This window comes from Colias philodice, chromosome 2 (genome assembly GCF_061535455.1).
Source record: "Colias philodice isolate Cphi_HAF_F1 chromosome 2, ilColPhil1 Martin Lab GWU primary, whole genome shotgun sequence".
In the NCBI taxonomy this organism is placed as follows: domain Eukaryota; kingdom Metazoa; phylum Arthropoda; class Insecta; order Lepidoptera; family Pieridae; genus Colias; species Colias philodice.
This window is the reverse complement of record NC_143087.1, coordinates 10,742,444-10,755,697: the sequence shown is the minus strand read 5'-3', so window position 1 is coordinate 10,755,697 and position 13,254 is coordinate 10,742,444. Positions and strand designations below refer to the sequence as shown.

Below are 13,254 nucleotides of genomic sequence, written 5' to 3'. Positions count from 1 at the left end.
TATATCTATTATTTTCACAATATACATTTTAATGCACATCAAAATGCAGAGTTGAATTATTTAACTAGAAATTTATTGACAAGTTAGAATTTCTATTCAGCATAAGATTTATTTTGTAAAACATCTAAAACACAGCTAACTGGCCGAGCCGCTACAGAGATTAATTGCTTTAAAAAAAGAGGTGTAATTAGAGAGAAAAAGCAATTAGAGCCAGCAGATTGGTTAGATTGGTCCTAATCTTTTGATTGAACTTTTTTGGATTTAGAGTATAAAGTAAAGAGTTATATAAGAATTGATTTATAGTATTATTTTAAGAAGTAAATTTTAAGTTAAAAGAGGTAAAAATGCATTATTCATATCTGAATAATCTGTTAATTAGATTGCCGTAGCATTTATATAAAATGCCACGGCTGCGGCAATATGTTGGTTGGTAAATTCAACTACTCATCACGATATCCAACATTCCGAATATATTATAAGTTTTTTAAGTAAGTAGTTTTTTTATTTGTTGGTAGTACTCTGTCATTACAATGTCCTAAGTTTCGAATATATTGTAAAAAATAAATGTCTTCAAAATATAATAGCATTCCAAAATCAATTCATTCAAAGAATCACACCATTCTTTAAGATTTAAAAATAATGACACTTGAATTTATCGTGCCGTATCAAACAACGGAGTCGCGCAGAGGACGCGACCCACTTCTTCCCAAAAGGCCGATAAGCACGAACTTAGATGCAAGGTTTCACTTGTTCTCTCTTTAATTTCTGCCAATGGTCAACCTTTGATTTTACTTGAGATAACGAACAAGATTGTAATACTAGTATAGTATTATATTCTCTGGTATTACAAAGGACAGCTGAAAATATTCCATGAGTGCAAATCATTCTTTCCCTGAGTGCATGAAAAATTCTTAACGTTTTTGTGTTTGTGGTTTTACATCGTACTTGTACATATCATAGTGTTTCATTATAATTTTAAAGCTCAATCTATAAAAATATCATTATATATTTATAAAATAAAAACTTCTATGTTCTCTGTATTTTTACCTATGATTTAAATATGACCTTGTTTTATACTTATTGTGCTTCCCGAAAAACGTTGACTTGTTTATTGCGTTGTTTTTTCACGAAACAAACAACAAGTTATACGAAAAATAAACATAAAATTGTATGGATGTTGCTAATAATTTACGAAGGTGCAGATTTACAGCCAACATTCCGATTAATATATAATAAGCACTCTCATGGAGAGGGTGGGTTTAAAAAAACATAGCGAAGGGATGAACCGTTTTAATGTACGTTTCTAGAAACGTCGGGGAATTTCGGTGAACGCTGTAATTCTTGAAAACAATTGTAATATTAATATTTTAACAGAGCTTGTAATGGTTAGGTTTAGTTAAGCAAGAACATTGTATATTTAGCTTTCGTGATAGCATAAATTATGTTTACTTATGTATAATGTATCCCAATTATATGTGTAGGTATATGCTCAGTTACTTTTGATAATATTTAGTAAGTTACATAATTAATTTATTCATTTACTGTTGCACATAATTATTGTGTTCATTACTGCTCTACTTATAAAACTTTCTTCACTCTACTTTACATAACAGTAGAACATATTCGTACCCAGACTCTAATCAATATAATTGCAAATTTCAAATCAAACAGGAAAAAAACAGAATTTAGTATTGCACCCACCCTATGCTACCGACAAAAAAAAACAAATTGCATGACAGTGACGTGTTAATATTAAAAATTTGTAAAACTTTAATAAATCATTTGCCGCGTGGATTGACCGACTTACGAAGGGGCTTAACAACGCCATTCTGTTACACATGATTAATGATTTAACCCACTTTTCGTAATCCATTACTGGTATTTTGATATGCCCGATATTCCTGGCTTTTAACAAGGTTGTGTTGAGGTTTTATAAGATGCTTTGCTTTGCTTTGTCGATGGTAGAGTTTGCTCTCGATAACTTAAGGATAACAATATTAATTATTCAGGAATTTTACTACCGACACGAAAATATATATGTATGAAAGAAACAGATTTAAAATACATATTGCTCTAAGAATAAGTGTTCATTAAAAATGTAATATGTATGCAGATAGGCTTAATTATGAAGTAATATTATTAATAATAATATTATACTACTAAACAATTTCTCATATGTTTCAACCCTATTCCAATTCCCAATATCATTTCGTATGATTAATTGTTACACAGAACTACTGTGTAGACAAGAATAGTTCACAAGTTGACTTAATCCTTTTCATAGAAGCCGCCAACACGATGTACAACAATCAATTCAAATAAAACAGACAAGACTATCGCCCCGACTTCGCCTGGCTTGGAATTCTATTAGACAATAAATCATTTATTTGCTTTTGAAGTAGATGATTAATCGGTGGTAGCACATATTATATTATTTTGCTAGCTCTATCATAAAAAACAAAGTTTCCCTTATAATTGTATTTTTTTATTTAAGTAATCTTATCCTACTATTTTCTTTATATATTATCCTGCAAATAGACAAATCAATTCGGGTTATTTATATAAGATAATTAGACTTGTGATAAATTATTTTATAATACAAGTGTCTGTCAACAACGGCTGTTACTTTTATCTCTTAAACGTATTCAAACTTTAGTGACTGAGACGTTTTATGGCCTGTGAAAAATAAATTGTTAACATTCTGTTGAATAGTTCCACTCGTTTTATTTTTTTCTCTGATTTGGTAACCAAATAAGTACAAAAATAATAAAAAAATTCTACACCAATAACCGAAACTGTTTCAATTAAAACAATAAACCAACATGGCGGTTGGCGCCAAATACAATTAAATGAAGATAACCTCAAATTCATAGTTCGTAACTTAGATTAAGGATTGGTCTCCGCGCGCGCGCTACGACTAGATACCGCCGGCGTACTTGAAAAATGCGGCAACTAATAGTACGCCGAATTCGGCGTACCCAAGCCAGGCACAAGCCAGTCGTGTCACAAGCATTGTGTGGAGAGGGCGAACCGATAGTTTATAAAGATTTTGAACAAAATCTGAAGTAAAATGCCTATTTGTGTCATAAAACTATTTAAAAATAATACAACAAAAAATAAGAAAGACACAGGGATCACGTATCATCACTAAGTATCGTATTATTCGAAATTTCTCCTTTACTTCGAAAATTTTTTCTACGAAAATACGACGCCATTCGGTGTTGCCGTACTGCATATCCAAAAAAATACACGTGGTTGAGGAAATCTTTTAGCAATAATTTGAACTTTTTTTTTCAATACTATTACTAACACATGGTCATGTATAAAAAAGTATAATAACAATAATTTATTTCTGTTTAACCATGTTTAACTGACTCATATAGTATGTTATTTTTTTATTTCCGCTTTTTTACTTTTAAACAACCTTTGTGACTATAGTATAGTAGCGTCGCAAGTGGATTTGAGTCATGCGACTCAAATCGTTCATGGATTCGATTCCCGGCCAGGTCAGGATGAAAAAAAATATTTTTCAAACTTCTTTCCAAGGTGGCAGATTTCCCATTTATGAGGCAAAATTTATGTAGCTGGCAGCCCAATTCTTCACACACACTAGCGTCTTTACAAATTGCCTAACACACACTACAGAAATGAGTTGCCGCACTCACAGAGCTATTGTTTTTAGGTGGGGCGGTATCTAGTCGTAGCGCGCGCGCGGAGACCAATCCTTAATCTAAGGTTCGTAACTTAATTATCTTTGACAGATATGTCACTATTATTAATTGATAATAATTACATCTTGTAACTCTATCCATTAATTTAACAGATCCAATAAGCCTTACCTATCAATTAATATCGACGATGGCTTCGTCTTGTTTTAGTAAACTATCGATTTAACCACATCTATAGATTATAAACTTAAGTTCGAATTTAAATTAATGATTGTTAAATCTATACTAATAATATTATAAAGCTGAAGCGTTTGTTTGTTTGAACGCGCTAATCTCAAGAACTACTGGACCGATTTGAAAAATTATTTCGGTGTTAGATAGACCATTTATCGAGGAAGGTTTTAAACTGTATAATATTATCATCACGCTAAGACTAGGGCATGCACCCGGGTTTACCCGGTTCCGAAAAACCCGGGTAAACCCGGGTTTTTTGATGATCTTGAGAACCGGGTCTGAATAGTATGAAACCCGGTTCTCCCGGTTCCGACCAAAATATTAAAATATAAAGTATTATTTATTTTTTGCTGCATTATTTTAACAATTAATTTATTGTATCTGGCAACGTCAGACTCACGTGCATCGCGAATTTTCGTGCTACACCTCAAACGTGGCTCCGATTGGTCCTTAGATGCTATAAGTTTCCTACGATTGTATAACCAAAAAAAATAGGCTTCAAAAATGACAAAAATTAGGCTACAGATATATTTTTATTAGATTTCTCGTGAATTTGAAAAGCTGTTAATTTTACTGATTCATATTTAATGATCCAGTCATGTTTTTGTTTTTGGTATCAAGCTGAAATTTATATCGAATACTCAAGTCTTCGGTCCCTTTTATGTGAAAAAGTCGAACTCACAAGCCAACGCATCAAAAGATACAGCCGTAAATGCTGAAAATTTTCGAAAATTTCGACATTCGCATGGGACTCAAAACCTACAGCTGGGTACTTTTCATGTTTTTATGTGATACTAGCGGTCCGCCCCGGCTTCGCCCGTGGTACATATTTACGTTTTTTCTACATAAAAACCACCCTCGTTCTTCAAGGAATATAATAAAAAAAGAATTATCGAAATCGGTTCAGCCGTTCTCGAGTTATGCGCTTACCAACACATTTTGCGATTCATTTTTATATATAAGAACATATTATGATAACAAGAGCGCCGAGACAACCGTCAAAACGCTAAGGAATAGAATACGCTATCGATACAAATTGACATAAGCGTATGATGTTTTGCCTAAGGATTCGGTCACACTACCAACGACGACGACGACCACGAACAAAATTTTCATCCAGTCGAAATTAAATAAATTGTGCAAAACACAATTAAAAAATTTTTTCGAGATCAATGGATAAAAAAAATAGGTTTTTCGTAGAAACGGTAGCTCCTAGAAAAAAATGTATTTAACCTTTTTTATAGATAATTTTATGATGTACAATTTTGGTTCCTGGTGATTGTATGATAAACTTACCGTCTCGGCGAAAATCGCAAAAAAAACTATTTTTTTATTAATTGACCTCGAATTAATTTTTTTCCGAGTACCGTAATGACGGGAGATTTAAATATTTTATTTTGAATAAATTTTGGCAAGATTTGAATTTTGGTCGTGGTCTTCATCGTCGTTGGTAGTGTGACCGAACCATTACCAAAATATCATGAGCTTAATGCTTATGTCAATAATTAGCGTTAGCAATTTCTATTCCTCGGCGATACTGACGTTTGACTAAGGGCCAAGGTACTTTTATAAGACTGATAAATAAAGAGAAGTATTGAAATTTTGTTTCTTTGTTAATTTAATAAAATAAGACACAAGCCGCGTAAAATAAAGGCCTATCAGGTACTTTTACAGTTACTTTTGTTTAATTTCGTATTTTTTCCGAAGTATTATAAAAGAACCGGGTAACCCGGTTCTACCCGGTTCTGCGCTCGATTTGGAACCGGGTTTCAAAAACTTGGAACCGGATCCGGTTCTGCATGCCCTAGCTAAGACCAACAGAAGCGGAGACACGCAGGTGAAACCGCGGAGCGCAGCTAGTTCAGTAATAAAAGCTATAGGTAAACCAGAATCTGATGGCAATTAGGGAAATCAAAATTTGGAGTGTGCAACACTAGGGAAAATGGACTGAACGATCTTGATACTGCTTATTTTTTATTTTGTCCTCAATATCATTAGTCACATTACATAAGTGGACAATACTGTACTTAATAAAGAGATATCCACTTAATATTATGTAGTAGGTAGTAGGTACATACTTACATGTATAATATACTTATTACTTTTATACAGGTAATACATATTATTATTTACACATACCTATATTTGTATGTTTATTATCAGTATGCCATGTGAAAATATCGATATAATGATAATGAAGATCAAAACTAGACTGCTTATAATTTTTTATAAAATAAAATAAAAATAAAATAAAACTATGTTTATTTTCGTAAGTATTAACAGATACACACATTATAAAATTGACTTGGACAGCTTGGACTTGACGAATAGCCGTATTGGAAACTCCTGTAATAAGTTTTCATAAAATTATATTCTAATCAACAAACAATATTATAGTTACCTACATATAATATTTTTTAATTTAAAGTATCAAAACGGGTAAGTCCAATTTACCAATAAAATCTTCAAAATTGAAAATTGTGATGTTTTTGACCCTTCTTCATCGAATATTTTTCTATACACATTATAAACAACACCTCTTGCTTGTGATGGCAGCGGCTTTTTCGACATTTTCGAAGATTTTTTAGACAAAATCCTAAAAATTATTCATCAACTATAAAAAAGACAAATAATTTGACAACGAATTTGATAGTTGTCAAATAAGTTGCCACATGAAAATCTTTTATTTCTTAAATATAAATATGCCATCAGATTCTGGTAGACCTATATCTATTGAACTAAAACGAGTTAGCACATCATTTATTAAGTAATATGTGTGTACGAAAGTATATCAAACTGAAAAACGCATGAGGAAACACAAACATATATTTATATATTAAAACTTGAATATCTATTAATATTTTTCCGAAAACAGTTTCATTTTCACGCAAAGCAGATTTTGGCTTCGTTCCACAGTTGTTTTTAAATGCACCCATAGATAAAAATAGGTGTTGAGAGTAAAATAACAAAGAAATAACTCATTTGTTGTTTTCACAGTACATTAGCCGTGAACTATAATGACTCATTTATCTATACGAATCTCTTTCTATATTTCAATTTATATATAAAGCAGAGTTCATAAAAACTGTTCAGCCGTTTTTTACATGTTCGAAAGTATTTGCATATAACCATTGTAAGGCAGTACTGAAGACTTTTAAAATGACTTTTCTTATAAGTTTCCATTTAAACTGTATAAATATGAGAAGCCACGTCGCATCCAGTCAAGGGTTATAAATATTCATTTAGAGAATCAGGTCAAAACTTGGAATTTAAAGTTTAGGGCTGTAAGGGCAAAATAGCAGCTATACCTTGCTATAATCTATAACTTAACGTAGTTACAAAAAGGTTATGACCGAAAGTATAGAGTATATAATGTATAGAGGCATGAGTTAGGTATAGGTTAGCATTTTGACCTCAAATATTCCTACACGTTGAAAATTTTATTTCTTGTAAAATGTTGATTATTATTAATTTAAGTTTAACGAAAATCAATTAATATTTCACTAAAAAAGAAGCATTCAGTAGAGTAATTTAATATTTTTTACAAATGATTTCTTTTGTATTAAACCGCTATTGTATTGCATAATAATTGCCCTTCTAATAAATATTCGGGAAGTACAATTAGAAACTTCAAATCTAATAAATCGATGTCGTTCGCAATGCATAGACGAAATGCAATTCAAAATAGAAACCACCCTAGAGCTACTAACGCGTAAAAAAACCCCTACCTTTAATATCCCTTATATTTTCTAGAGAAATAATCATCAATTCAGTTTCCAAATTATAATGGCAAAGGGTGCAATGGAGAATGTTCACTTATTTTGATTATTAGCACTCCATATTCTCTGTCAAAAATAAATAATACTAGTGAAAAAATTACTTCGATACGTCAATTAGTTTCCGATTTAGAAGTAAAACAAGTTGTAAACGCCCGGTGATGGTGTGACGTCACACCACAACACGCTCAATCTGGCTCACTCAGTCCGCTAGCGATCGCGCGCCCGTGCCGTCGAAATTATAATTAAATACTTTTAAAAATGTCCAATCCAAATACCAGAAAATCATGTGTTGTTCCTAAATGTAAAAATACAACTACCAATTCGCCGGATAAGTTGTTTTTTATAGTTGCAAAGGACGTAAGCTACATATTATGTATAATATTTTGAGAACATTGCAGCTGTTTTGCGTTATCCTTTGTTTTCTATACAAGTTTTAATCTATACTAGACTGTGCTTCTGCTCTGCTCGTATGGGCTAAGTATAGGTAGATGGCTAGTAAGATTTTTTCTTGTTTTAAGTTGAGAATGATATGGAGAACTATACTAAAATATAAGTTGGTCGGGGGAAGAATTAAACAAAAACAGGGTATAGTTCCACACAAATTCAAATGTCAACAGGAAAATGAAGATAAACCTCAGAGATCAGCAGTGCAAAAACGCAATCGTATAGAATATTTTGAGAAACTATTAAATAAAGATGAAACTTTGGCATGACTGTTATTTTATTAAACGAATAATAATTACTATTATTGGACTATTAACGAAATTCGCGGACGAAAACCCATCAAAATACTGCGCAAGCTATAACACCTACTACAGCGCTGCCGACTTGATACTAGGGTGCGTATAAAGCAAAATTACCAATCTTCTATTAGATGATACGTGTAATATTCAAGACCAAATCTAAAAAATAAAATATATATCAAACTAGATGATATGTTCAACGATTCTGTTCAATCAAAAACATAAAATATTAAAATTGACTCGATAAAAAAAAATCACCAAGTTAGCTCTAATTTTCACACTTTTACGTTTTCTACTTGACATGGTAATACTTATTATGATTTTTTTTTTCATAAACAATTATATTAAAACATTTGCAAGATATTTGTCCGAGCATTTTGAGTAATTACTTTTAGTTTTGGTTTTATCTGCGATAAACCACTTTTATCTTGACAAAACCAAACGTTTATCTCGAGAAAAAAAGAGCGCCAAAAGTTAAACAGAATCGTTGAACATATTATCATCTAGTTTGATATATATTTTATTTTTTAGATTTGGTCTTGAATATTACACGTATCATCTAATAGAAGATTGGTAATTTTGCTTTATACACACCGTGCGGGGGCGCGGCCGCGCGGTGCGTTGTGACGTGACGTCACAAGCGGTCACGTGACTATTAGCGGGACTCGATATTTTTCGAAACTTTGAATGCGTATAAAATCAAAACTACTTGGTATTTTTGACTACGACAAAAACTAGTGTATTTGTATACATACAGGCTTTACTGAGACACAATTTCAAGGGATTTGGCATACCTAGTAACATTCTTCATTATGGGGTTGGAAGAGATGACATTAGAATGTGATATAATTGTTATTGTATAAAAATTATATATTAGGAACCAATAATTACCGTGGAGTCATATTCAATTGAAGTGTGTTTATATGATTACAGGCATTGAATTATATTTAACCTTTGATTCATATTGTATTTTTAATACGTGTATTGCAACGTATGTAGTTAAAAAAATATTAATATCCTTTTTCAATTCAATTTACTGAATACATAATACAATTATAATTCAAAAGTATATTATATAATATATAAGTAAAAATAATTCGCCAGGGAATTATGTTCATGCAAAAAGGGCGCCAATATCAGACATCAGTAATTTACGTTATCTGTGGACGTTGTTTGTACGACAGAGTCGTAAGTGTCACCGGAATTTACGAGTCTATGGAATACACGCCTCAATCAGTGAGATTAATTAATGGAAGGCAATCAGAATTATCAAATTAGAGGCTCGGCTTCAGTCAAGGTCAAACGATATTTCCATAATCGTATAAAAAATAGACAATCCATAGCATTTTCAATAGCCATTGAGATAATATTACTACGTATGGAGGAGACACCACGAACAAAATCTGTGCGCCATTTTTTTGCTCTAACTAAGTTTTAAAAATTATTATCTATTTAGGTACTTACCGATGAAAGTTATTCCTTTGCAATTTTCCGTATTATTTGTATTATTTGTGCAATATCGTAACACACACGAAGGCATATTTGATGCGTTTCACTTTAAAACAAATAAAAAATGAGCGTGCAGTTTCGCCATAATTATGGCGTATGTTGAGCGGAACATAAGTGATGTAGGCGGTGTCGTCTCCATATGTATATCTCAATGTCAATAGCATGAGAATTTTGATGATGACGAAAAATAGAGAGTGTAGAGAAAAACTGATACAAGTTTATAAAAGTTGGACCAGTTTTGAAGCATTTTCTAGTAAGAAATGACTCTACAATTTGAGAATATTCTCCTTATTTCTGGGAAAGTCCTCCAACCACGTTTGTGCATGCGCTATCTACAGGAGTAATTCAACGTTATACAATCCAATGTTTTACGTTACTCCAAAGCTAGAAGCCATTTAATTACTATGCATCCTGAGTTATGAGTTATGACGTAATTCGTTCTGGAAATAACTGGATACAACTCGAGGAATATTCTCCAAATTTCCTTATATTGTCTTCAAGAATGTTTCTCAACATTCTGTTACGACGGAACGTGGCAGAAACTTTTTAATATAAAGTTAGTGAATGTTATATTTGACTTTTGAAACTGTCCACGTTATTTGCTAAAGTATTTCTTTTCAGTTAATAATCACAATAGAGTGGAATATTCATAATTAATTTATTATTTTTTATTCGTTATGTTATGTACAAGCGAGCTTGCCAACATTATTGGACTCATATAAGTGTAAATGTAACAAGGAATAACAATATATTAATATAGAGCTATGATAGAGCTGCGAAGCTAATAGTGTTGAAATCTCCTTATTTCGGAAACCGATGAAACGTTGCTACTTCTGTTCCAAGTTCTATGGGATGTCCAAGAAAAGCTGGGTAGGTAAAAGGATACGTCATACGGACCTTCGTTACTTCCAATCATTGTATGAAACACAATAACAATAACATGGAACTGTTTCAAGCCTATCTTCTGTGGAGGCGTGGTACCTTCCCCTGTGCAAAATCGGCCCAATTTAAAGCTAGACAAAAGTGTCTATCCAAGTTACTTTGTATGTTTAAAATCAGCTAGTTATTTATACATATAAACTTACTTGCGACAATAACTATTGTGTAACCTACGATCGAAATACACCACGAGGTGGACAGCCTGACATATGTAATAACAAACTAACCGCAAAACGCATGAAATTATTGTAAAGTATAAACTTTGTAGGCACTGCTGTGGCCAAGTATGCATGAAATATCAGTACCTACAGGCGTGAATAAATTTGATAATATGATACGGAGAAATATTTGTGTCATGTGTGTTAGTTACTGAAATAAATAATTAAAATGTTATACAAACTACTAATAATAAACTTATAAACTCCGCACAAACTTGGTATAGAGCAAGCAAAAAAGACATGGGTTGTGTTTGTTCATGGATTCTAGACTACAGGGGAAACGTGATATCATAATACAAAAAGCTATATTGCTTTAATAAAAGCATGTTTTTATAGTAATGTGTACTTAACATTTTTGTAAAGTTAACAGAACGCTGTTAATGAAAAAACTCTATAATATTTTATTGAACAAATGTATTCGTAGGTGTACCCAACAATACAGCAGCAATTCAAATCCAAAAAGCTCAACCTATCAATGTTACCATGGAAATAAAACTCGAAAATTGTAGAAAAGATCATCAGCCCTTGTTCCAAATATCCCTTCTATGGACCGTTAGTTTTGCAACCCTTTCCAGACTAATTATGTCTGTTTCGCTTTCACAGCCAAATTACAGCACCGATATGAATGAAATTTGGAATGAAAACAGTTGACCCAGTGTCAAGTTTTTTCAAAACATATTTTCAGGGAAGATGAATGGCCTGTAGTTTGGTAATCACAGGTTCTAAATACAAGAAACGATTACACAAAGTAATATAATAAAGTGTCAATTACCATTTTATACGCAAACCATTCAAATAATTCCATTAAAGGCCGATTTTTCATTGCTTGGTTAAAACTTATCCGTCCAATAAAGTATTACACGATAATATTAAAATGTCACGTAAACTGTCAAATACGGGCAATTAGAATACGTTTTTAAAATGGTAGTTTTATACATTATTCGACGAATAATTTTTATCCAAGGATTGAAAAATCGGCCCAAAATATCTAGTTATAGGTAGGTAGGAAACAGAGAATTCTGCTCTATATTCCACAATATTAATTTCATTACTTTAAATATTAAAATCCGTTTTCAGATGATGCGCTTGCGTTGAAGCTTAAAGGTAACAAAACAATATCAATGAAATTATGACACTTAATAAGAATGTAACCTTTAAAAAAATAAATAAGATAGAGCTCTTAATACCAACCTTGACCCGTTTAGATTATAACTTAATACATATCATAATTACATTAAGCGCTTAAGATTTAAGTACCTACCAGAGTACTAACTAGATAACAAGTGCAAGCGCGTAGCACTCAAAATTAGCTAGAGCCTACGGAGAACGGGCTACGCAACATAGAGCTAAAAAGATTTTAACATATTTTCTATAGAAATATCAAAACTAAATATGAAACGTATTGAAAAAATAAAATAACAGTGGAGTAATATAACTTACCTATCAATCCATCAGTTATACAAAAATATAAAGCCATACACAGCAAACAAAACAAACATCGCGAACGAAGCGTCTTCAACATTTTTCCAAAATAACATCCTTCACGGACATTTTCAACACAACAGCACTTAATTTTCCTGTAAACACTACACTTAGTACACGATCGGATTAAGTCATTGGCATTTTATATTGGATTTACGTAACGTACGTGAATACGCGCGCCGTTTGGAGCGGCAGCGACACAACCTCCCCCGTCGAACGCCACAATAATACTAAATTTGAAATTTTTATAGTTCGCTCATCGCAGTTCGTGCCTCGTAGTCGTAGTTACACTCGTAGCGCGTAGCATTTGGAAATTCCGCTACACATTGATCGTAGTTTCAAGAATTTTTCAGTTTCGGAATTTTCATTGAATTAATGCATTGTGTAATTTGATTGACTTGGTGGTAACTATCAAATTAGTACACTACTTCTATACACTGGACTGACTTGATACATTATCTTGCTTGTGGTAGAGTCACTAAGTTAGAGAAATCATCATTTAAAAAAAGTAACACAAAAAGCTGTATCTATTTATACTAGAATAGCTAGTTTTGACTTAGTAATCAATATAGATTCTGTTAATACAATAAGTACATGTAAAACTCTTATAAAATTTAATAAGTAGAGTCCATAGCGATGCGCTTCGCAACATGCACTTAATTTCTCTATTAATTAAAACGTT

General features: G+C 32.1%; 1 protein-coding gene across 2 annotated transcripts in view; it reads right to left on the bottom strand.

The window, feature by feature from the left end:
• The window catches only part of LOC149490767 (uncharacterized), a 99,204-nt gene extending 86,420 nt beyond the window's left edge, over positions 1 to 12,784 (bottom strand). For both annotated transcript variants that reach the window (XR_016317304.1, XM_089708347.1), the window contains exon 1: positions 12,531 to 12,784. Coding sequence is in view for 1 of the 2 variants with exons in the window: in XM_089708347.1 (XP_089564473.1) it covers positions 12,531 to 12,612 (82 nt within the window). In the remaining variant the exon portion in view is untranslated. The remainder of the gene's footprint in view (positions 1 to 12,530) is intronic.
• Positions 12,785 to 13,254: the final 470 nt, after the last annotated feature.